Source organism: Lissotriton helveticus, chromosome 5_1, assembly GCF_964261635.1.
Source record: "Lissotriton helveticus chromosome 5_1, aLisHel1.1, whole genome shotgun sequence".
NCBI classification, from domain to species: Eukaryota; Metazoa; Chordata; class Amphibia; order Caudata; family Salamandridae; genus Lissotriton; species Lissotriton helveticus.
Genome location: NC_136065.1, coordinates 2,120,613,100 through 2,120,639,110, shown reverse-complemented (window position 1 = coordinate 2,120,639,110; position 26,011 = coordinate 2,120,613,100). Strand labels below are relative to the sequence as shown.

The 26,011-nt window shown below is 49.1% G+C and overlaps 1 protein-coding gene across 3 annotated transcripts in view; it reads left to right on the top strand.

Moving 5' to 3' along the window:
- The window catches only part of PLPP7 (phospholipid phosphatase 7 (inactive)), a 292,964-nt gene extending 267,166 nt beyond the window's left edge, over window positions 1–25,798 (top strand). For 2 of the 3 annotated variants that reach the window (XR_013595145.1, XR_013595144.1), the window contains one exon: window positions 23,411–23,548. Coding sequence is in view for 1 of the 3 variants with exons in the window: in XM_078646206.1 (XP_078502332.1) it covers window positions 23,411–23,775 (365 nt within the window). In the remaining 2 variants the exon portion in view is untranslated. Of the gene's footprint in view, window positions 1–23,410 lie in introns of all 3 variants that reach the window. The other variant, XM_078646206.1, reaches the window with a different exon arrangement.
- Window positions 25,799–26,011: the final 213 nt, after the last annotated feature.

The following is a 26,011-nucleotide window of genomic DNA, read 5'->3' as shown; positions in this document are numbered from 1 at the left end:
TTGACCTGGACAGTCATGTCAGGTTTGCTGTTGATGAGGATTTTGAGGTTCATGAGTGGCAGATGGGGGGTGGATGTTGATCCGAGCTTGCTGGCCACCATGGCGATGTACTATTCCCAAATATCACAATTTCAGCCTTGTCGGTTTTCAGCTTTAGATAGTCTTCATCCAGTGGGCGATTTGAGTCATATAGGCATTTAACTTGATCTGGGTAATGGGCATCTTGTCCGTGAGAGAGTTGAATGAGTTGGTGTCGTTGGCATAAGAAAAGACGCTGATATCCTGCATCCTGTTCCCTGTTTCTGCAACTTTTTTTGGACTATGAAGATCTTTCTGTTGTTTTTGAGGATGCATTGATTGTTCCGGTGAATCTTCTGGTCTCTGGTGACGTGAAGGAGGGTGATAGTAAAGATAATCAGCATGTGTTCAGGCCATCATCAAATATATCTGTGGAGTGCAATATGGTTGGTTAGTGGCTATCAGCTAACAAGGCATGTATTTCAGATCATTAGATAACTTTCAGAGGAATTTGGGGTAATTTCTTCAGGTGCAAGGTAGCTTTGATCTGACAGATTGAATCCACAGATTTCCCAAAGTCATTCAACGACTCAGATAAACCCCTAGAAGCTATAGAGTTACAGCAGAAGCAGTGCTATGGGGGCTGCATGGCTGGCACCCTGGAGCTCCTGCAGTAGACTGAGCTGTATATATGCATTTGCTGTTCACAAGTAGTGTGCTGAGTAGTGTTTGATGCAGTGGACCTCCTCAAGCACTGGTAGATTGTAGAGCGAGATTAGTGTGAGGTAATTTTGTGTCTTTGTCCTGTGTTAGTAGCTTAGGACCGTCCTGCTAAGTCTTTACAGTTGCTAAGGTTATGTGAAGTATGAGGCCCTTGCTTCATTAGTTCCCTGCAGTATGGTTAGTGGAACTGTGCAACTTAAATACTTCTCCATCAATGGAAGTTTCTCTGGTGATACTGTCCTACAGTGGTAAGAGTGAATGTGTTTAACATTGGTATCTGTCTGTGTTTTTCGTCAGCATGATGGGTAGCAAGAAGTGGATCTTTCCATCAATGATACCTGTCCCTTGTGGTGCTGGGCAGTCAACTCAGTCAACCCTCCTCGTCGCTGGTACCAAATAGTGCCTTGCAAAGGATCTATCACTGGAATCTTTTTCTGACAGTACTGGGTGCGAGACGCAGTTGTCTAGAACTGTGCACCATGAGGATGTTGACTTTGGACTTGTGGCTGCAGGTTGGACATCTCCAAGGTCAAAGAATATATCAAAACCAACAAGTACATCAAGAAATTGATACATAGCAAGTCACTGCTGGCAGCCCTGGAAAACAGTAATCAAGTGCAGAGGGGAAGACATTTAAGGTGCTTGGAAAGTAAATTAAATATTACATCTGATTAGCTGTTCCTCTCAGGTTACCCCACCAGATTGTTCAAGCTGTAAAATTCTAATTATATTTACACGTTTCTAGTGTGCTCCTCAATTCTAAATGTGATTGTGCATCTTCAGAACACACATACTTTGGAAAACCTGTAATGCATATAAAATCCTTTTCTGCTTTTGGTTGTGCTCTATTTGCACATATACATTCACAACTGAGTTGGCTGAGGTTATAGTGAACTCCAGCAACTTTGCAGGAGATTCACACTTACACAGTTGACATTATAAGCCAAATCCTCTGTTCATGTTAACCACAAGACCCAATACCCCAAGTGTTAGGGAACACTTATACAACAGATATTTTGTTCATGTCTTCAGCAAACACATTCTTTTTTTTTTTAATCTATTTTTTATGAAGTTACAAATCAACACATGGCCAGTTTACAACAATGATCAACATCCATAAGTCTCATCATATTAACAATCCTAGCACCCTCATGGTCTTCCGCACCAAGACATTATTGCTTTACAATGTTAATACAGTATTATCCCCTCCACGATAATCTTCCCAATGGGCTCATGAATGCTGTAATAAAACAGGTTGTTAGGTTCTTAAATGCCTTCAATTACCAATACGAGTCGTATAATTTACAATAAGCCATCCCAATCAAACACCCTCCCACTGCCACCGGTGTGTCCGAACCCCTGATCACCTATTATAGTAACAGCCTCAGTTCTTTCGCCTCTTGAATCAGGATGATCGGGGGACAGTACCTCTTGGTCCTGGTACTCCTCTTGACCCCCCATTCCATTGTCACAGGGCTAGATCTATATTCCTATGTCAGTTATTGGTTCCTCATGGAGAGCCCATCAGCCCCTCTCAACAGGATCCCCTTCCGAGCCAGTCTCTAGATTATGCAGCGCTATTACTAGTGCCTCCCATGCCCTTGCTGCCTCCATCACCTTCTCATTATTGGTGCGCATAGCCTGCTGCAATCTAACTGTGCCCTCACTCCTAGCCCACGTAAGTAGTTCTGATTTCCACTTCTCTATGCTAGGCCCTCGTCGTGACTTCCATTGGGCCGTGATCTCTCTCTTCGCCAGTAACAGACCTAGTTCTATAAACTTGCTCGTGATTTTTGTTTTAAGAGTATGAGGAAACTAATGCAAAAGCAGAATAGAAAAGGGGGAAACCCTGCCAGGGTCAATTTTAAGGTCCCACTAAGGAATCCTCATGTTCGAACGAATGGTGACAGAAGTTTACGTATCAGAGAAAACATAGAATAACACAGATCCATACAGTTCTCTAGGAAAAATAAATATATTTTATTTGTAGTTGATCAAAATAAATTTTAACTGTACAATATGTCATACGGGTTTATACATCTCAAACATTTCTTAGTATTCCACTAACTCCCACAGGCATCCAAACACATGTATTCTCATTCATAACCTCAAACATCACAATATTTACACATTCATACAGGGACCATAGGGTGGATGCATAACAGTCCGGGAAAAGATATTTTTAATAGCCTCTAGGACTGAAGCTATAACATGGAGGCAGGGTGCAATAAAAAAGATGGAGAGGCTTGTACTGCAATGGTGCCATCCAAGTAAGTCACGCCAAAGAAACTAATGCAAAATACAGTTGCCTATTTCAGCCTCTATATTTTGGTCTGTGACACCACATAGGAGGCCAACCACCTCCTGCCAGTACGTTCCTAACTGTCCCCAACTCCACAACATATGGTGCAGCTCCGCCCCCTCTAGATTACAGCGCGGGCAGTTTCTATCTGGAAATACCGATTAATCTTGGCCGGCGTCAAATAGGCCCTATGCAGTATAAAGAAGTGTATCAATTGAAACCTAGCGTTCCTAGACCTCTTCCAAGCCCTCCGGGTCAACTGCGCCCACGTAGCATCCGGTATTTCCTTCCCACGTTCAACCTCCCACTTTCTCTCCAGGTCTTGCAAAGGTTGCAGGCCTTCCGTGACCAGTCACCTGTAAATACAAGTGACCGCCTTAAATGTTCCCGCCGCCATCACTACATATTGACATGCCATAGAGGTCTGTGGTTCCGATAGTCCTCCCTTCCAATGGCATTGTATCGCTGAGACCAGGGCTGCATGCAATAAATAATCTCCTCGCGGCAGGTCGTACCTTTCCTGTAGCGTTTGAAAAGGCAATAACACCCCATCTTCATACAAATCCCCCATTACCTGGACTCCCATCGTCTCCAAGTCTGCCAGTGCCGACCAATCCCCTCCATGCGGGAGGGCAGTACACATGCCCAGGGGTATCTCCGGAGCGTATGGGCGACTAATGCCCGCTCTACGCTGGCTCCGGTTCCAACACTGTCTCAGCGTCCGCTCTTCCGCAGTTAGTGTCCCGACACGCAGACCCTTCTGTAAAATTGTAAACGAGAGCACGTGGCGCTGTATCCACTGGCACTCTGGACCGTCAGGGCCCCTGAACTCCCGAGCCACCAGCTGAGTAAGCCACTGCAGCTGAGCCGCCAGGTAATAAAATTCAAAGTCCTGTACTGCTAATCCCCCATCCGACCGTGGCCTCACCATTGTAGGCAAAGCCACCCACCGTCTCCCGTGTCCCCATATGAAGCCGCTAACCATGGATCTAATCTGCTTGAAGATGGCCCCCGGTATCCACAACGGCAATGTCCTAAAATAATATAGCAATTGTGGGAGCGCCACCATCTTCAGGAGTGCCACCCTGCCAGCCACAGCCAGTGGGAAAGTGCTCCAAAAGGCCAAGGTTCGAGGCATGTGGGCTGCTAAATTCATATCTTAGCATTAGATCGCCGCCTAGTGTTGGGCTCGGATGATTGCACATTGTTGTCCTGGAAGAGTCTTCGAAGTATCCTGAGATAGGTGGCTCCTCCCCTGGACTACAGTGCGCATGGGCATCGGCTCCATCCCCCAGATTGTTTTTTTCCGCCATTGGGTTCGGATGTGGTCTCGACGTCTTACTGTCGGAACCAAGAAAGACTAACTTTTAGCGGCCAAAAGGCCTCGATTTTCTTGCGTCGGTATTGTCTGCGCACGGTCTCGAGTCTTCCGTCTCTTGGAGCCGGAATAAGCGGAGTTTTCTTCGCTCTCGGAACTTTGAGGCCTTCTCATCGCGACACGACTGCAAGCCTTTTCGGCCATGGAGCGGAGCCCGTTTAAGTACTGCCCGCTCTGTGGGTCCAAGTACCCACACATCGATCTACACCCCGTGTGTAACAAATGCCTTTCGCCTGACCACGACGACGGCAAGTGCAAGTTGTGTGCACAATTCCGCTCGAAGAAGACTCTCAAGCTTCGGCGCGCGATGCGCATGGAAGCTAAACAAGCGGCCCCGGATCCGGAGAACATCTTCGGCGACCAAGACGAAGAGGACCAGGGTCATCATCTCCAAATCTCCCCACCCGAGACGGAGGTCGAGGCGGATCCGGGAGACGACGACGGAGTCGCGGGTCAAGGCCTTGAATACGTCGACGAGGTAGGAGACGACGATGAGATTTATGGGGCCGCGGCAGACAGCTCAGGGGACGAGCTCTGCCCCGAAGGTTACGAGGATACCGACCGGGACACGGGATCGCCTGTCGGCCTTACCCAGGACCCGTTGCCGCAAGCCACAGCCCCGCCTTCGGGCCCGGCCACGGACTTACTTGCTGGGCAGACTGTTTCGAAACCGAAACCGAAACCATCGGGATCGACAACACCTAAAATGGCCGACCCGAAAACGAAACCGAAAGTTAAGGACTCGAGTGTCCCTAAGATGGCTACCGTGCCGGTGAAGGCGACCGTGCCCGCTACCCCATCGACTCCGTCGACCTCCGGTCCGCAGAAGTCGAAGAAGTCCGTCGATTCCGATGCTGCGAAATCGAAACCGACGCCAGAGGAGGGGTCCTCCAAGAAAGATGGTCGGCACGGGTCAGCGGCTACGACGCCGTCAAAACCAGCCAAAGTCGGCTCCAAGGAGGCTACGCAGGCACACGGAAAGAAGTCTGTGCCCCGAACGCAGGAATCGGAGGCGGTAAAGACAGGATCCGCGCCCAAAGCGCACAAGGCCCACAAGGACGTCGGATCCGAGGGGAAAATCAGACCATCCTCGTCAGCGCCGACACAAACTGTGAGTGTGCCGTCCCCCATAGCCGAATCACTGAAGAGAATCAGGGAGAAGGCCTTTGCCCCGTCGGCTCCGATACCGTCAACGCAGCCGCGAAAAGACACTCCAGAGAAGCCGTCTGGGAAACTTCTCTTTATTTTGCCGCCGAAGGAGGCGCCAAAAGCATTTTCAACCAAATCGGCACCGAAACAGGTGATTTCTTCACCGACTGGCACACTTCCACGTCAGGTACTCGAATCCGAGGACGATTCGGAGCATTTCATCGACGCTGACACAGGCAAACTGACCCTCTATAAGAGGAAAATCACTTCAGAGCCAGTGGACCCCTATGTCATCCCACTAAAGAAGAAGAGGGTGCCCCTTGACGCCTCAGGCCTCACGGAACCAATCCAGCCTCCTCCGAGACGGAGCCCTACTCCCTCCCCAGAACACTCTGCGGGTGAGGGGTATGATGAGGACGAGCAGTACAATTTCCCAATCAATGAACCTGATGTGCAACCGGATTCATATGATGACACTGGTGACCAGAACACCCAAGGTGCGGGGCAGGACCCGCAGCCTTTTAATGCACGGGCATCCCCGACTGAGGATTCAGCAGGCTTTCATGCACTACTCGAAAGGGCGGCAGCCAATCACGATGTGGACATGCATGCCGACCCTGTTGAGGAAGACTTCCTTTTCGACACTTTTTCAGTCTCTGAAAGGACAGTAAAGACACTGCCTATGCTTAAAGGAGTCCTCAAGCATGCTGGGGACATATTTAAGGAGCCTACGAGAGCGAGAGTGGTCAATCCTCGCATTGAAAAAAAGTACAGACCTGCTCCTGGAGACCCCGCATACATTCGGGGACAATTGCCACTGGACTCTCTTGTGGTCGCCAATGCCAGGAAACGTGCCAACTCCCAGACTACGGGTGAAGCTCCTCCCCCGGATAAGGAATCCAAAGTGCTAGAGGCAGGGGGCAAAAGAGTAGCTGCACAGGCATCAAACTTTTGGCGCATCGCCAATACACAGGCGCTCTTGGCGCGTTATGATAGGGCGCACTACGACACCCTAGAACAGATTGTACAACACCTGCCTCCACAGTTCCAAGAGGGCACCAAACTGCTTATTGAGGAAGGGAAGCTAATCTCAAACGCAGCCATCAAGTGTGCACTTGACGCTGCGGACACAGCTGCTAGAGCTATCAACACTAGCGTTATGCTGAGACGACAAGCGTGGCTCCGCATCTCAGGGTTTAAACCGGATATTCAGACAACAATTCTTAATCAGCCAGTCAATCCTGATAGTCTGTTTGGTCCGGATGTTGACACCACCCTAGAGAAAATAAAGAAAGACACAGAAACTGCTAAGTCTATGGGGGCCCTACAGTCACAACAGTTTCGTGGCAGCAATTTTCGTCGCTCAGGTGCACGTGGAGTCACCAGAGGACAAATGGGTCAACAATCCCAGTTCGCAAAAGGTGGGGCACAATCCTCATTCACTAAACAGAACAAGGGAGGTTACAGGAATAACAGCAACAGAGGTCGCGGCAGAGGAAACAACAGCTCCCGCACCTCTACTCCCAGCAAACAGTGACTCTCTGTCACTGCCCCCCGACCACCTAACACCTGTCGGGGGGAGACTGCAGCAGTTCCTGCCCGTCTGGAGAAACATCACCACAGACAGGTGGGTGCGACAACTAGTCCAGTATGGTTATTGCCTAGAGTTGAAGTCCACTCCACCCAACATCCCGCCAAGGCAACGGCCTATGTCCGCAGAGCACTTGCTCTTATTGCAGCAGGAAGTAGTGGTGATGCTGCAAAAGGGAGCAATCGAGCTCGTGCCGGTGGGGGAGGAAGGCACGGGGGTATATTCCCTGTACTTCCTTATTCCAAAGAAGGACGGATCTCTCAGGCCCATTCTAGATCTACGTCCCCTCAACCTGTACATACTATCAGAACATTTCCACATGCTTACACTGCAACAGATTCTTCCCTTGCTAAACCAGGGAGACTTCTTAGCAACCTTAGATCTCAAGGATGCTTATTTCCACATTCCACTACACCCGTCACACAGGAAATACCTCAGGTTCACTATTCAAGGCAGGCACTACCAGTTCAAAGTCCTACCCTTCGGAGTCACAACAGCCCCGAGGGTGTTCACCAAGTGTCTGGCGACAGTAGCGGCGCACCTCAGGAGGCAGAACATCCATGTCTACCCCTACCTAGACGACTGGCTCGTGCAAGCCAAATCAGAGCAACAGTGCGCCGCAGACATGTCGACTACAATTCACCTTCTTCACGATCTGGGTTTCTCTCTGAACTACCCAAAATCGCATCTTCAGCCGGCGCATGTCCGGCAGTTCCTAGGTGCGACGATCAACACCCTGACGGCCATGGCTCAGCCAAACCAAGTCAGGATAGACAGCATGCAGGCTCTGATCCAAAAGTTCAGGCCACAACACTCGCTTCCAGCGAGAGTGTTCATGCAATTGATAGGCATGATGGCCTCCTGCATCTTCATAGTCCCTCACGCACGGCTACATATGCGCCCGCTCCAGGAGTGCTTAGCGAATCAGTGGACACAGGCTCGTGGGCAATTGACAGACCTAGTGTTGGTTACCAGTCGGGCATACGACTCTCTGCATTGGTGGACTCCACACAACCTTTGCAAGGGCCGACTGTTCCAAGAGCCCGTGCCGCAGATTGTCCTGACAACGGACGCATCTCTCCAGGGATGGGGAGCTCATGTGCTCACTTACACAGTGCAGGGACTATGGACGACGCAGCAACAAAAGATGCACATCAACTATCTGGAACTGATGGCAATCTTCATGGCGCTCAAGTCCTTCATTGTACATCTGTGCAACAAAGTCGTGCTAGTCCGGACGGACAACATGACCGCGATGTACTACATTCAAAAGCAGGGAGGCACCCACTCGCCACAGCTGTCTCATCTGGCTCAGAGCATGTGGAAGTGGGCCATTCAGAGGAACATTTTCCTCATGGCAGAACACCTCCCAGGAAAGGACAATCAGATGGCGGATCTGCTCAGCAGATACAGCCATCAAATGCACGAGTGGGAGATACACCCATCTGTTCTCCACCCGTACTTCCAGCAGTGGGGTCATCCGGAGATAGACCTGTTTGCCACAGCAGAGAACGCAAAATGCCAACTCTTTGCCGCCAGGTTCCCTCACCCACAGTCGCAGGGGAATGCGATATGGATGAACTGGTCAGGCAAATTTGCGTACGCTTTTCCGCCAGCCCCTCTAATACCGCTGGTCGCAAGAAAGCTAAGGCAGCACGAGATGACTCTCATCCTGGTTGCTCCAACGTGGGCGCGCCAGGCTTGGTACACCACGTTCCTCGAACTCTCAGTGGTGCCGCATCAAAGACTGCGCCTCACGCCCAGTCTTTTGACGCAGAACCATGGAGACATTCAGCATCCAGATCCACAACAGCTCAACCTGGCGATCTGGCTCCTGAAGTCCTAGAGTTTGGATACCTTAACCTACCTCCGGAGTGCATGCACATCATCAAGGAGGCGAGGAAACCAACTACTAGAGCATGCTATGCTGCAAAGTGGAAGCGTTTTGTCATTTACTGTACAGCCAATGACATCAACCCGCTAGATGCATCTATCCCCAACATCATCTGCTATCTGTTGCATCTTTACAAGTGCAATCTAGCGTACACTTCCATTCGGATACATCTATCCGCCATAGCGGCTTATCTCCAGAACAGGCAGCACCTCTCTGTCTTCAGGGTGCCTGCCATTAAAGCCTTCCTTGAAGGTCTGAAACGAGTCATTCCCCCAAGAACACCGCCAGCTCCGGTGTGGAACCTCAATGTCGTTCTCACCAGACTGATGGGACCGCCATTTGAGCCACTGCACTCGTGTGAACTCCAGTTCCTTACGTGGAAAGTAGCTTTCCTTGTAGCTATTACGTCTCTGAGGCGTGTCAGTGAGCTGCAGGCGCTCACAATCCAAGAGCCATTCATTCAAATCCATCCAAATAGGGTAGTGCTACGCACTAACCCCAAATTCCTTCCGAAGGTGGTGTCACAGTTTCATCTAAACCAAACTATTGACTTACCAGCATTCTTTCAAAACCCGCAAACGGTGGCGGAAAGAATGCTCCATACCTTAGATGTACGGAGGGCGTTGATGTACTACATAGACAGAACACAACCCTTTAGAAAAACAAAACAACTCTTTGTTGCCTTCGCACCACAACACAAAGGCAACCCGATTTCCAAAGCAGGGATAGCCAGATGGATTGTTAAATGCATCCAGATATGTTATCAAAAAGCCAAGCGCACTTTAACAATACCCCCCAGAGCGCACTCCACACGCAAACTGGGGGCATCCATGGCTTTCCTAGGGAACATTCCTTTAGAGGATATTTGCAGAGCAGCCACGTGGGTTACACCACACACCTTTACTAAACACTACTGTGTTGATGTGCATTCCAAGCAGCAAGCTGCTGTAGGACAGGCTGTTCTGAAGACACTTTTTCAGGTTTCTGCAGCTGGCACGGGCAACCGCCGCTGATGGAGGGACTGCTATGTATTCTATGCTAAGATATGAATTTAGCAGCCCACATGCCTCGAACTGAATATGCTACTTACCAGTATGCATCTGTTCTTGGCATGTAGGGCTGCTAACATTCATATCGCCCGCCCTCCTCCCCGGTGCCTGTCGCAGCTGCAGATATACTATTGTATTTATTCATTAGCATGGACATCCTTTACACTTTTCACTCCATCTTCTGCCACAATGGCGAAAAACAATCTGGGGATGGAGCCGATGCCCATGCGCACTGTAGTCCAGGGGAGGAGCCACCTATCTCAGGATACTTCGAAGACTCTTCCAGGACAACAATGTGCAATCATCCGAGCCCAACACTAGGCGGCGATCTAATGCTAAGATATGAATGTTAGCAGCCCTACATGCCAAGAACAGATGCATACTGGTAAGTAGCATATTCATTACTGCGCAGTCCCTTTAAAGCCCTTCCCACATTCCCTTCTAGTAGATCAGCAGGTGCATGATATATATTGGTCCCCAGATAGGGTAAACAGCTCGGCTCCCACCGAATATCCGTTACCGGGGCCGAGCCTGCTGTTGAAGGGATCACCGGAAAAAGGCAAGTCTTCCCCCAGTTGACCAGCCCCGAGATCCCCCAAATACCTTCAGCAGGCTCATCGCCCCCTCCAGTGCCTCTCCAGTGTCCGCCAAGAAGACAAGGAGATCATCAGCATACAGAGATATATTTACTGTTCATCGCCCCGCAAGGTCAGACCCCTATAGTACCGCCCCCTCCTAGCATGCTCAGCCAACTGTTCGATGGCCATCGCAAACATCAGTGGCGACAATTGACATCCCTGTCGCGTTCCTCGTTCTATTGAGCAGGGGGAGGATATCACCATCCCCGTCCGCACCCTGGCAGTAGCCGTCCTATACAATAATCCCGTCCATCCCACAAACGCCTCCACAAGGCCAAATGCACGCATAACTCGGTACAAGTAAGGCCACTCCAGGCTATCAAATGCCTTCTCAATGTCCACCGACAATACTGCAGCATTTGGAGTATCCCCATGATCTGCGTCCAGTATGCTAAGTAAGTGTTGCACATTAATGGCCGCATTCCGGGTCGGGATAAAGCCCGCCTGATCACAGTGGGCCAGTTGTACCATGTGGAGTAGGAGCCAAGTCGCCAGAATTCTGCTTAAAATCTTATAGTCAGATGTCAGCATAGATAACTGGCGATACGACGATCTGTCTTAATGGGTCCCTTTCTGGTTTCGGAAGTGGGATAACGATGGCCTCTCTCCTGGAAGCTGGGAGACTCCCCTCTGCCCGCGCCTCTTTATAAACCGCCACCAATTGTGGAGCAAGTAAATCAATATAAGTGAAATAAACTCAATGGGCAGACCGTCTTTACCCGGTGTTTTATTACGTGTCATGTGTTTAATGGCACACCGTATTCCCCCCAAAGTAATGTCTTGCTCCAACGATTTCGCTTGTGCATCTTCCAACTGGAGCAAGGTTATATCAGCCGGGAAGTCTTCCAGGGCCTCACCGGTGCCCCCCAACCGACACCTATATAAGCCCTCGTAATACTCTAAGAACAAATCGTTAATCCCTCTCTGGGTATAGACCGGTGTTCCCAGCGATGAATTCAACGCCAAGATAGGAGTGCCCCGAGGCGCCGGATTAGCTATCTAAGCCAGCAACGAGATCGGCTCGTCCCGCTCGGCATGCGCCCATGCCAGATAAGCCCTGTGATCATAGCATCGTAACCTCTCTATCTGGGTCGCCATCTCCGCTCTGGCCCCCACCATTTCTTCCTGCTGCTCGGGGTGCTCAGGCAATCTGTTTTCTGCTGCTTCCACCTCATTTAGCAGCGTCTTCCGCACTCCCGCCGATTTAGCAATGCACAATCCTCTCATCACCACCTTGAAGGCGTCCCACTCCACCGCTATATTAGATGCCGTCCCACCATTTTCCGTAAAATACTGACCCGTTTCTATATCCTTACGGAAGGCTGCGTCCTCCAACATCTCTGGGCGTAGTCGCCACATTGGTTTCGCAGATCTCTCCCGAACCCAGCTAATCGTTAACAAGAGCAGATTATGATCCAAGAGTGTCCTCGCCAGATACTCACTGTTAACAACTTTTGCATGTACGTCCGGAGTGCACAATATTGCATCCAGGCGCACATGTAAGTCATGTAAGGCTGAGAAGAAAGAATAGTCACGGTCGTCTAGGTGTTGCATTCGCCATGTGTCTACAAGCCCCCACTTCTCCTGCCAGTCCCTCCTGGCCCTAGCAATCCTGTGTATTGGAGCCTCCGGCAATGGTGGGTGTGACCGATCCATAACAACATCAGCTATCGAATTAAAGTCTGCTCCCAATATCACAGAGCCGGTCAGGTAAGGCGCCAGCTTTCCCGACAACTGTTCAAAAAAAGCCACCTGCTCAACATTATGGGCTTATATGCTACACAATGTCACATCCAGGCCATTCAGCCGCCCCCCCCACCACCACAAACCTCCCTTCAGGGTCAACAAATTGGTGGGTCATCTGGAAGGGTACTCCCGCTCTAACCCATATGAGCGACCCCCTCGCAAACGCAAAGTAAGTTTTACAATAAACTTGCCCTCGTCATTTACATTGCAACGCGCTGCTCTCCGCTTTGTTAATGTGGGTTTCCTGCAGAAAGGCCACCTGCACCCCCTTCCGTATGAAATAAGTGTGTACCATGTGGCGCTTTCTCATCGTATGCATCCCCCTCACGTTCCACTTCAGGCATTTAAAATCAAGTATTGTCACCATGTTGATCCGTTACCTCTTGGTACCTCTGCACTTTCCCCCGGGCACACCTGCATCTCCTACAACTCCAAACAAACCATCTAACAGTCCCCAACAGCCCCACCCCAGAACAGGTCCCAACAAAGCAGCACCCCTCCAAACTCTCAACTAAACAGTTTCCCTGGTAGCTACCAGGGATCTCTACTCACAATAGAGGGGAGGTGGCCAAGAACCAGACGGCCCGATTCCAACTCTGTCAACCTTCTCACGCCTTACCCCGTCCCCGCTAATGCTACAGCACCACTGTACCCCCCCGAAATAAGGGAACTCCTCCCCAAGTCCTCCCTTCCCACCCCCACCACATCACACCTTATAAAACAGCAACAGATAGAAAAGGGGAAGAATTTTGTAACCAAAAGCACCCTCCATTCCTGGAGAGAGTCTTACTGTACTATGCATCAGCAATCTCATCAGCAGTCCCTGGAGTGACATGTAACACTAGCGAGTCCGATTCTTCATACACCGTCCCGGCCGATCCCTTCTCGGAGTCAGTCGCTCCCCTCTGTTCCGGCTCTTGTCCGTGAGATATCTCCGTCACTGCTTTCAGTGCTGCTAAGCGTTCCGTCTCCATCTGAGAGACCGTCGGCTTCTGGGATCTGAGCCTTCCAGTGCGCCTTGGTCGGGGAGGACGCGGGCCCCCCCAGCAGCCTCCGAGCCGCGACCAGCCTCTCCCTTTCCCGCCCTGTAGGATTCCAGCCTATCCCATTCTTCCTCCGGGGTGCTAAAGAAAAAGGTCTTGTTGTCCATGGCCACCCTCAGTCGCGCTGGAAACATCAGGGAATATTGTAACCTTTCTGTGCAAAGTGCCTTCTTTACTTCCAGGAAGGAGGCCCGCTGTCGTTGCACCTCGAAAGTATAGTCAGGAAACAACGTCACAGTGCCATTTTCCACCCTGAATGGGCCCACGGTGCGCGCTCTATTCAGAATTAGGTCTCTATCTCTGTAGTGTAATAGGCGTGCCTCCACAGGTCTGGGCAGCCTCACGGGGTTCAATGGGCACGCCGGCACCCTATGCGCCCTCTCCAGAGCGAAGAAAGAGGACAGTCCCTCTGGCGCAACTTCCGTCTTCAACCAGGGCTCCAAATAGTCCACCAAACTGTCTCCTTCCACTCCTTCGGGCAGGCCCACCACTCGTACATTATTCCGTCTGTTCCTCCTCTCGGCATCCTCCGCCCTCTTCTCCAAAGCCTGCAGACGTCGATGCTAGTCTCCCATCTGTGTCTCAAGAGCTTTGTGTGCCGGCTCCAGATCTCCGTGATGGCTTTAAGTATCACCTCCACTTGTTGCTGCATCATCACCCCTGGATGCGACTCCGATGCCTCTGTTTTTTGGTGATCCTCTTCCTCTTGTTCCGGGGGTCCGTGCCCCCCCCCATTTGCCTCATGGCTTGCCTATGGTTGTCCTCCTTGCCGGTCTAATACCTCCCGGCCGGTGCCGCTCTCCGTCCTCCCCTGTCGCCTGAGAGTCTTCGCCGTGGTCCACGCCTCAAGGCACCCTGCACTTCTTACGCCGTAGAGGGCTAGCCCCCAATATGCCCAGGTCACTCCCCTGGTTGCTTCTCTCAACTCCTGGTGCCACATAGTGTGGCGCTCAACTGTCCACATAGTCGTGTAGGCCATCACTCTCCTGAGTGTACATCCCCATGGTCTGGGGCCTAGACCAACAGTGTCCGGCAGCCCCACCTTGAATCCTGGGCACCCGGCCATTAACCACAAGTATGCCCGCCGTTGTTCTGGCGCACACCGTCGCCCGGGGCTCAGTCCCTGCACGCCGTGCCGTCCCCACAGACTTCAGCCTCCTTGCTGCAACATATGGGACAGACCATCAATGTGCTCCCTCTTTCCGTCAGGTGCAGACCATTAGCACTAGGGCACCCGGGAAACCTCCACTCACAGCTTTCCACTGACCCAGGGAAGCTCAGGCATCCGATCCAGGTTGCACCCGCAGGGTTCCACCGCCTCTTCCCACCGCAACCCCCCCCCCCACCGCAACCCCCCGTCGCTAAGTCAGCATCCCATCCAACCATCACCTCAGGCTTCTCAATGTGTCCATTCGAGCCCCACCACATCCCAGGGTCCATCTCAGGCAGTATTCTCCCACAGGGGATTCACCTCCTACTTACAGGCCTCCAGGGCACGCGCCGACCTCTCACTTGCCTCCTAGCGTCCCAATGTTTTATTCTTTCACTGGTGGCCGCACGCTCACCATAAGCTGTTTGCACCCATCTCTGCTCCCGGTCTATGCGTGCTGCAGCGCTACCTCACAGTGCGTCCTTGCCCTGCTGCGCCCTACTGCACTGTGCCTCTCTTGTTACAGCCGCTCTAGCCTCCTCGCTTTGCTCCAGGAGGGCGGAGGCCAGAGGGGGGCAGGGGGAAGGGAGAGCTTAGCGCTCCGCAGCAACTACCGCCGCCCCAGTACTTCTGCTACCGGTAGCTGCCGGAACATCTCCTCGGGCTCCTCTACCCAGCGGTCAGCGTACAGCAGTCCGGCTCTCCCTCACGCCAGCCGCTGCCACTCAAGATCAGCTCAACGCTCCTCCGTATCCGCCGCCGCCATCTTGATCGTCCGGGAACCCGGCACCAGAATCCCTCCGGATTCCCTCAGCCACGATCTCGTCCCCCGTAGGCAACGCAGTCAGCACCAGGGAGGCGCGGCACACCGCCAGCTCCATTTTGCAGGGGCAGAGTCGGCCCCCAAGCAGGAGAAATTCCAGGGTTGGCGCGGAGCTCTTAGCTCACGCAACCATCCGCATCGGCCCTGAAGCCACGCCCCCATCAAACACTTACATTCTTTACGCTATTTTCTATTTACCAAGTTGATTCTTAAACCTACAATATTCTTTCGTAGGAGATTTCCATGTATAGTCACTGAATATTGCCGCCCATGTGCGGGGACCCTAGGACACTTCTTCAATATGTATCTTCTTAAGTGTAGAGTTTCGCTTTTCTTCAGGAAGGCCTGCAAAGACACAGGTACAATGGCATATTTCTTCATCATGAAGTCAAAAAAGGACAAGCACAAAAAATGTATGTATAATTTCATGATGTTGTTGCAAAAAGCATAAACTCCCTCACAAACTTTTTTTTCATGATAGAGATGCACAAGGAGGACGGAATAGCTTCATAGGCTGTCACCATATGGCTAAAAATGAGACTGCGCCTTCAAGAACCCAGACACCACCAGTATCCCATCATGCTCAACAGGTAGCAGTTGCTTCAGTGTTGATAGGACTCTGGAGCATTGAGCTCAGCCAAGTTTTGACTTTCCTTTTCAAAATTCTCTATTGAATTTTGGTGACAAACTTTTCATTCAGTGTTTTTGGTATATCCCTGGTGTTTTCTGACAAAGTAGAGTTTTTTTTACAGAAAAATGCTTTCTTTTTTTACAAATACCTAGCTTGTGGGAGAAAAAAGGCCAAGACAGATCCTCTTGAGGTGTGTATACTCTGCGTCCCAGAAGATCATGTTCCTGCATCTTGCCATCACTGCAGGAGCTTTTCAAGACGCACCCTGAGAGACCAAGAGAAGATGTTCCTTCATGGTACCAAGGAGTGAAGAAGACGACAGACGCAGTCTGGAGGTGGAACCTTAGGGCAAGAAGAGGGTCAGACTTCTTCTAGGGCTCTGTCATCTGTCTCTGGAGGGCATGCCAGGAAGAAAGTGATATAAAAACACCATTGGTCCTGGTCAACGTCGAGAGCATCGACGTTGAGGAGTGGTACTGCGCCAACCTTTTCGAGATCCAGGTAGACGTTGAGGCACACTCCAACATCAAGGCACGATCGACAGTCGCCATTGACAAGCAGGTTGAGGTCGGTCAACGTCAAGAACTCTCGTCATCGTCTAGGCTACAGGAGACACGAAAGAGAAGACTCCTCCCCAGATTGGGGGTGCTGTAAAGCATATTCACCTTCTTCAGGGTTCCAAGCATCTTCTCCACCACCAACTCCATCTCCTCCTCCGCCCCCTCCACTGCCTGCTCCATCATGGCCTCCAACTCCACCAGCTCCACCATCACCGGTCACTCCAAGACCCAGGTCTTGTTCTAGGTCGCACCATTATTCTAGACACCATTGTCACAGCCCAAGGTTCACTTTTACCTCTTCCAGGCATCCCGCCATCATCATCACTGATGATCTTGGTCAGACATCTTATAGCCTCGTCCATTCCTAGTGGACGATATTCCCCAACACTTTCAGACTCTCCACCTATATCACCGGTGGATGATGCCACCACATTTCAAGAGGTCCTCGTGAGGAGCGTGGCAAAACGTAACATTCCTGTGTCAACTCCAACACCAACAACATCAGTAATTTCTGAGAGGCTACAACACAGGTCAGCACCAAGGCTTTTGCTGCCTCTAGTACCAGGTCTACTTGAACCTTCCAAGGACCTCTTGCTGAAAGCAGACTCGTTCCTATTAGCAGCTCATGAATACGGCCATAGCGTCGCTCCTAGAAGGTACTCTTGGCTCCGCCTTACATCCCTTAAGCCAGCATCACAGCAAAGGAAATTAAATCTGCTGTTCTCTGGTCCCACTTTATTTGGAAGCCATGCTGACGATTAGATGGCACGGATTAAGGTGAAAATGGAAACTCTATAGGCAGTCGGTATAGAGAGACCCACAGGAAATCTTTCCGACCCTACGAGCGCAGCTCCTATTCCCAGGGGGTTCAAACTAGGCCTGGGTGATAAATTACGTTCCGCTCCCGGAATTTGGGTAATTTCGCATTCCGCAGAGAATGCGGAATTGCCCAACATTTCGAGATCCGCGGCTTCGTGGAATTTTTTGCTTGTTTGCAAGATATTTCCCCCTGAACATGCAAACAGCGTTCGCGAACAGGAAAAAAGCATTGCGAACGGGCAGAACAAGCAATTCCGCAGAGCTTTGCGTAGCACGACTACACAAATTCCGCCCACCCCTAGTTCAAACCCTTCTCTGGTATCAGGGTCACCAGCAATACGGTGCACAACAACAGCACCAACCTCCCTACCAAACATATCAAAGAAAGCAGCATATAGGGAGATCTACCCAGCAGCTTGCTCAAGGGGGTAAGCAACCATACGAGTCAAAACCATGAGTAATTACTTTACCCTCTTCTGTTATCTTCTCCAGTGGGGGTAAGCATCTGACATTATCCAGCAGAGTGGCATAAACCTAATTCAAGACACCTGGGTACTGAACATTGTTCGTAATGGATATTGTCTGAGGTTCACCACTCCTCCACCGTCCATACCTCTAAAACCATCCAGTTTCCAACTCTCCATGCCACAAGCAGAGTTCAACATCCTCTTTAAAAAGCTGGCTGTGAAACTGTTCCTCAGCAACAACGAGGTACAGGCTTTTATTCTAGGTACTTTCTTGTCAAGAAGAAAGACCAGAATTATTCAGACCCATTCTCGACCTCAAAACAGCCAACAAGTAGATTCCGTTAGAACATTTCCAGATACTGACATTGCACCAAATGTATCCTCAATTACACCAGGGGCATTGGCTCTGTTCCATCGTCCTTCAAGATGCATACTGTCATATACCAGAAAGCATCAAAAGTTATTGAGGTTCATAGTGGGGCAGGAGCATTATCAATCCCAAGTACTTCATTTGGCCTGAAGTCAGCTCCCAGGACATTCTCCAAGTGCATGGCAGTAGTGGCTACCCATCATAGGAGACACAAAATATATTTCCTACCCATACCTAGACGATTGGATAATCAAGGCATCCACGTCTCAATAAGCTCAGCTTCATTACGATTGGACTTGCAATCTCTTACAAAGGTTAGGCCTTCAGGTCAACTGCAACAAGCTGACCGTACATTATTGGGGAGCCTCCATCTATACAATACGGGCAAAGGTGTGTCCTTAAAAAGAGAGACTCCTATCAATCCTTCTTAAGTGTCATGCTCTCGTGAAAGCTTCTCATTCAACAGTGAAAACAGCATCCTCCCTCCTCGGTTCGATGGCCAACTGCATCTTTCTCACACTGGATGCCCGTCTTCACATGCTACCTCTACAGGAATGTCTCGAGGACCAGTAGGGCCAACAGACTGGCAATTAGTAAGACAGGATCCATGGAAAGCTGTACCTGAAATAGTGGTGTTCTCCAACCAGTCTCCTTCGAGTTGCCCCATTTAATCAGGAGATTCCTCCTCAAACCATAGTCACAGATGCCTCTCTACTGAGATTGGGAACCCACATAGATCAATCACCTCCAAATCCAGGGTAAGTGATTGCAGAGAGAATTGACATACCATATTAATCTCCTCGAGCTGCGCGTAGTCCATCTGGCGCTGAACACGTTTCATCCGTTGTTCAGATCCCACTTCCTCCTTGTTCAGACGGACAATACAACAACCATGTATACTGCCCCAGCAAGCAGGGTGGCACGAGGTCCAGGCCCTTGTCACACAAGGCCCAGATAATCTGGAAATGGCTTCTAGCCAGGGACCTTACGATCACGGCAACTTACCTACCAGATGTCCAAAATACTCTAGCACACTCCTTCAGCAGACTACTGCAAGAAAACCACAAGTGGGTCTTAAACGACAACGTAATCAAAAACATCTTCCAACGGTACAGAACTCCGGACATCAACTTGTTCGCCATCACAGAAAACAACAAATGCCTAAGCTTCACATCGCGGTTCTTCCAAACAGAAACTCGAGAGATTGTCCTATGGATCAGCTAGACCGGCAAATTTCTGTACACATTTCTGCCGATTCCCTGATCATGATGGTCCTCATCAAGTTGTCCCAATCCACAACCATGATAATCCTCATAGCTCTGGAGTGGCCAGTTCAATTCACGGACCTCCTTCACCAGTCCCTCTGTCCATATCTGAAGCTGCCATGCAGACCAGACCTACTGACGAAATTTGTAGCCCAGATGTTATACCCCAGTCTCTCCTCTTTGAATTTTGCCGCATCACTCCTGAGCTAGTGCAGTATGGACATTTTAATCTGTCGCAAGACTGCATGGAGATCCTCAAAGAATCTAAGCGGCCTTCCACACATTCTGCATATGCCTTCAAATTAAGAGATTTTGCATAGAGTGCTCATCTAAGAACGAGGATACTACCACTTGCCAGGAAAATGTCATTCTTCCATACTTGCTACATTTTGCAAAATCTGACTTGCTATTCTTTTCTTTAGAGGTTTAGCTGGCAGCTCTTACTGCCTACAGAAAATGTTCTTCACAAATCTTTTTTTTTCCAGAATCCCCGTCATCAGGGATTTCTTAGAGGGTTTGATAAGATTTTTTTCTCTCATGAGGCTCCCTTCCCCCAGTGAGCTTAATGTAGGCCTTTCACGCCTGATGCCGGACCCCTCGAGGATATACATGAGGCATCTCTCCAACACTTGTCTTGGAAAACCACCTTCCTTGTGGCGATAGCATCTGCCCCCATGGTTAGCGAGATCCAAGTGCTCTGCTCTCATGAACCATACACTGTATTTCATTGTAGCAAAGTGGTTATGAGTACTAACCCAGAGGTCCTCCCTAAGGTTGTTTCGGACTTCCATGTCAACCAGACAATCTCATTACCAACAATCTTTCAGAATCCCTCTACTCCATCAGAAAGAACTTCCCATTCCCTGGATGTGAGGAGAGTTCTAAAATTCTGTCTATTCGAGACATCCGCAAATCGAACCAATTGTTTATCAACTACGGTCTGGTTCGTACAGGCTTACCCACCGCCAAACAATCCATTTCATGATGGATACTTTTTTGTATTTTGTTGTGCTATCATAAAGCTAACAAAAAACACTTAGCTATACCTAAAGCACCCTCTACCAATGGAAAGCGGCTACAGCTGCTTTACTGTGCAATATCCCTATTCCAGAAATGTGCAAAGCAGCTACCTGGAAATCAGTACATACATTCACCAAGCACTAATGTCTAGACTCTGATGCTAGAGCAGATGTCCAAAAATATGGCAGGCTTCCCTCAGAAACCTATTTGCTTAAATTTTCTTGATGATCCTCTGTTTCCTCCACTGCGCAATGTGGGGATGGGCTTTCTACTCTATTCAGTGATTATGACTATAGATGGAAAATCTCCTACAAGAGAAGGAATAGTTTCTTACCTGTAACTCCTGTTCTCTCGTAGGGGAGTTTCCATGATAGTCCTAGGCAACCCTCCCTCCTCGTGGAGCCAGTTAAACTACGGAAATGATTTACAGGGTGCAGCAAATAAGACTCTCATGGTCAAACTACAGGTAGTTCAAAACACCGCACCTAGGCTTGTTCTCAATCTTCCACCTGAAACTCCATCTGCCCCTTCGTCGAAATCTCTACACTGGCAGCCAGTAAGGAAGAGAAGCATTTTTAAGATCTTTTGCCTCAACTTCAATACCTTAAGACGGCAAGGCCCCAGTTATCTCCAAACACCAAATCAAAGCGGCATATATCCACCAGAACTTTAAAATCTAAGGACAAAGCCCTTTTGAGCGACCCCACATCCGCTTTGCTAGATGTGGTGGGAGAGCTTTTTCCTATCTGGCTCCTTTTTACACAAACAGACTTCCTGGGCATATTCGTACCTGTACCAGGAGTTACAGGTAAGAACCTTTTCCTTATTGGCCAGGTGTCTGGAGTACATCGAAACCATTACTTTTACTGGTGATGTATTTGGGGCACCCATTGAGTGTATGGACACAGTGCCTTAATGCACAGCTGAACCTCTGGTGCTCCTAGCTTTTTATCAAATATGTACTTAAACTGTGGATGATTGCTACTGGCCATTTCCACTAATTCTCGCAAATATTCCTTGGAGATAATCCCCAAGTCTCGTCTGAACTTTTATTAATTTACAGTTCAATGTTCACAAATCTTTATCAGTCCAATGTACTTTTAATGCAGCACCTTCCACGATGTTTGAAAAATCTCATTTGATGAAGACCACATAACCCACACGTAGAGCTTTCCATAAACTTCTTCCATTTGTCAGAAATATGGTTATATGCTTTATGCACAACAGAGAAAACGCATTTTCCTGACAGTTCCTTGGACAGACTGCTCTTCTGGTTATTTCTTTTCAAACTACATTGTTTTGACTTATATGCTTTAAAGTGTACATTTTTCACATGTTTCCCAAACGTCACTGGTGAAGAACAGAACTGTTGTAAAAATTGCAAAAGAAAGTGCACGGTATGCATTAAAACCTCCCTTGTGCTTCAGCATTATATAAAAAATGAGAAGGAAATTGCACTTCCCCTCCTCGAATCGTCCTTATTGTTAGCACTGGGGGCCCTGTCCCCAAAAACAAATACCCCTGGCTGTGGTCCTGGACATGAACGATGTATCAGAATAGAGAGAGAAGACAATGTGAACAGATGGTCGGTGTTAGAACTTTTTCCCTGATTCTATCTACTGCAGGGAACATCTGAATGTTATTCCGACTTGCCCTGTACCCTAGCTGCATTGTTTATCGGGGACTCCTTAGTTCCCTTTACTCCCCAATGCAGGAAGTCCTAAGTGGAGAGCCCACTCCACGTGGAAAGTGCTGAATAACGGGAAACATCATTTACTACGAAGCAAATAACACGCATAACGTTTACCACGCGTCACTCACCACGCAAAGGTCTTTCCCACGCGTAAGCCTTCAACGACCGTCTTTACCACGCGAGTGGTATTCCTTCCAGTCGTCGTTCTGCAAGTACGATCTGCGTTGGCTTTGGGGGGCTGGGGGGAGGGGGGGATTAAGGGGCTGGGGGGGGGGACTGGGGGGAGGCTAGGGGGGGTTGGGGGGGTCTCCCCCCCCAAAAAAAAACCAAGCGGATATTAATAAATAAATCTACAATGCCTCAAAACGCTGAAGGAAAAGAGCACGTCATAATAGAAGTCCGTTATCAGTTTTGATAGACGTGTGTTGACGCTTGTTTCCGTGGTCGGTGGAAGAAAGGGCTGATGGTGAAAGACGTACAGGGGTAAGATATGAATCAAAACTTTGTAAATTAGGGTATTAATTAAGCGCATTATGAAAAAAATAAAAATATAATGTAAGGGAATCTGTTTATTATTGTTTAAAACATCGATCTTTTCCTTCGTACTGCATGTAGCCTATCAGTATCATTATGTAAATGTGAATGGGACGTCAGATGTTTCGTAACGTTATGATTGCGGAGTAAAAACATGCGTTGTCAAATGCTGCGTGCAAAAGACACATGCGAAGTAAAATTCGCGTGGTAAAGGCATGCGTGGAACTTGAAATCGTTGAATAATCATATTTCACACTCACTGTATAATTTGGTGAAGTGCCATTGTTGACTAGTGGGAATATAATACGGTAGAGAACATGAGAAGGGAACACACTGGAGAAAGTATATTAGTGATGAGTTATGTTTCATTCTACACAATAGGCTGGGATGCTTTTTAGACTGGGAGCTTGTAGAGAGAATGTGGGATGGCCATAAGGCTGTGAGTCGGAGAAAGGACCCTTGCGCTGCAAAGATTGTTACAGGTATGTAATTTGTTTGTTCTTCCTGTATGCTACTTTTCTGATATTTCCCTTTTGTGTCATCACAGCCCTGATACTGGACATCCTAATCGTGGCAGCAGTACAGAAGCTTGTCAAGCGGAGGAGCCCATACGAGCTTACCCTAGGCGTGGTGGACTATATAATGATGGACCTGTATGCCTTCCCTGCAGGTCATGCCAGCCGGGCCATGCTGGTTTCTAAGTTCTTACTCAGCCACCTGGTGTTAGCTGTTCCCCTCCGGATTCTCCTCATTCTATGGGCATTCGGCGTGGGATTCTCACGTATCATGGTTGGACGACACCATATCACTGATGTTTTTGGAGGCTTTGTGATTGGCTACCTAGAGTTCAACGTGGTAGAATTGCTATGGATGTCATCCAACACCTGTCAGCTGTTGATATCAATGTGGTGAAGGCTCTTGTGCAGGATCACACTCTTTAAAAACTTTGTGCATGCAGGCAACTGATGGATTGATTAATGGTTGATTGTTTTTTATGACTCTTGATCCTTGTTGAAATCAAAAGATTCTACTCAATTGAACACTGTATCATGATCTTTTAAGCTGTTGTTTATTTGGACACAATTTTATGCCCTCCTTGTGTATTGGTTGTGGATTTGAGCCTCGGAGACTTTCTGAACAACATGCCTGACGCACCGTGTCCCCATTTAAACTGTTTTTGGTGGATCCTGTAGGGTGCCCCATTTCAGTGGGCCACACACAGCACTACTAGGCAGGAGGCACCTAGTCTGCAGCGTGTGATTGTAAAGAGCTAAGCTGCACAGTCCCATTTTAGAACCCCAAAATGAGATGGGTATTGGCCATGGTGTTAGAGGCAAGTGTAATGATGGAGCACAAGCAATGGGGTTCGCTCAAATGATGCTACTTCTGCCCCTTCAAGCAAGCCCATGCTGCTTCAGCTGTTTTCGCATTCTTCTTCTTAACGTTTGAGTGCATGACATGCCCCTTTGTATTTTCTCACCTTCATCATGACATTATTTGTGGTCGATGCTGCTAATACCAGCCCCCTCTCTCTGTTTCTTTGCTGCTGAACAGAATGCATTTCTAAAGCGCAGCTCTTCGACTCCATGCTGTGTCTGTGGATAGTATTTCCCTTCTAACTGCTGTGCAGCTGACTCAGGTATCATTCTCTACCTGTGCCCTAGGTTTCATGAAAGAACAGCAGCATTTGCCCATCATCCTTGACTACCATTCTTAAACGCTTATGCCTGCCTTCATTTCTCTTGCTTCAGGCCCCACCCTTGCTGTCCTTAAACCGTCCAGACATTTGTCACATCTTCCACATCCCAGGTTCTTAGTCGAGGCGGGTCCTCCTGCCCCGATGAATTCAGGTGCCTTTCTTACCTTCAGCAATTGCCCCTGGTCTGTCTGTAAAGCACATCCTGTTTAGGGATGAAACATTTGCATAGGCAGGTGTCCCTCCTGTGTAATGAGAGCTTGCTTTACCCATGTGCATCGTATCCTCCAGGGCCAGGTACTTAATAGAGGCCCCACTCAGGACATCTAACATTTTTACATACATTGGGAGAGAAAATAAACTGCAAATTAGAAAGAATTTCAAGACGTGAAATATGTTGATGAGGTTGCCGAATCGCATAGCTGTTTGCCTTTAGCCTGTAAGGATTTAAAGATTTTCTATACTACCTTGCAGTCTGTGAGGCCCTTAGTACAGGGTCTCACAAATTACAAGAGTCTATTTCCAAACTTTTTATCATCCTAAATTCCTAAATTTGGTGTTAAAGTTGATGTATATTTTACCATTGCCAGCTGCCATGGAATGGTATGGGTGGTATAGGGGTGGAGGGGGGTTAGAGTATAAAATAAAATTTCACTTACCTGGCTTCTGGCCGCTGCCTCTCCTCCGTCCTCTTCTGTTCTTCTGTCGACGCACGCAGGCTCCAACACTCCCCAAAGCCAATCACCACGCTGCTGTCACCAACATGACAGCAGCGTTGTGACTGGTCTGAACGCCCTGGTTTGGCGCTTAGAGAGGAAGTGGGAGCCGGTGCATGTTCCTCACCCAGGCTGTGCAATGCAGCCGGGTGGAGAACGCTCTAAGTGCGCATTACTGTTGGGCCAGCCCATGACAGGCAGCCAAACCATCATGGACACTTAAGTGCGACAACCTATCCTCCCCCAGCTGACTTTAACGACAGCCCCGCCTGCAAAACTGCCTCCGTAAGTAAAAATAAAATTATAGTAACATTGAGTTATCAATTTAATTTTCCTTTTTTTTTTTGCTTAAAAGCAGTGGGGTGGCCCTCCTCTGCCTGAGCAGAGGAGCCGCCGCTGGATTTTACTGAAAAGTTTCGCAGCCGATCTCCAACTCTTTGAAAGCGCTGTGCCTTTGCTTCAAGCCTTGCTTCTCTTCGTTTTGAGCATAACCTCTGCCCAATAAAATAGTCTTCTCCCCGTTGCCTTACTGGTGTGTTTAAAAAAAAATGCTTGGGCCTTACTGTCAAGAGGTGGTTTGCAGAACAACATGGAAACCATTGGACATTCAGCACATATAATGAAGGCCTTTGAGCTCCCAAGCCGGGTGGTGATTGCTTGGGCTTTAAGTCTGTCGCCTTATCAAGGGAGTCCCTTATCACACGTCCTCTCGTTTTGTCCGCTCTCACTATCATTT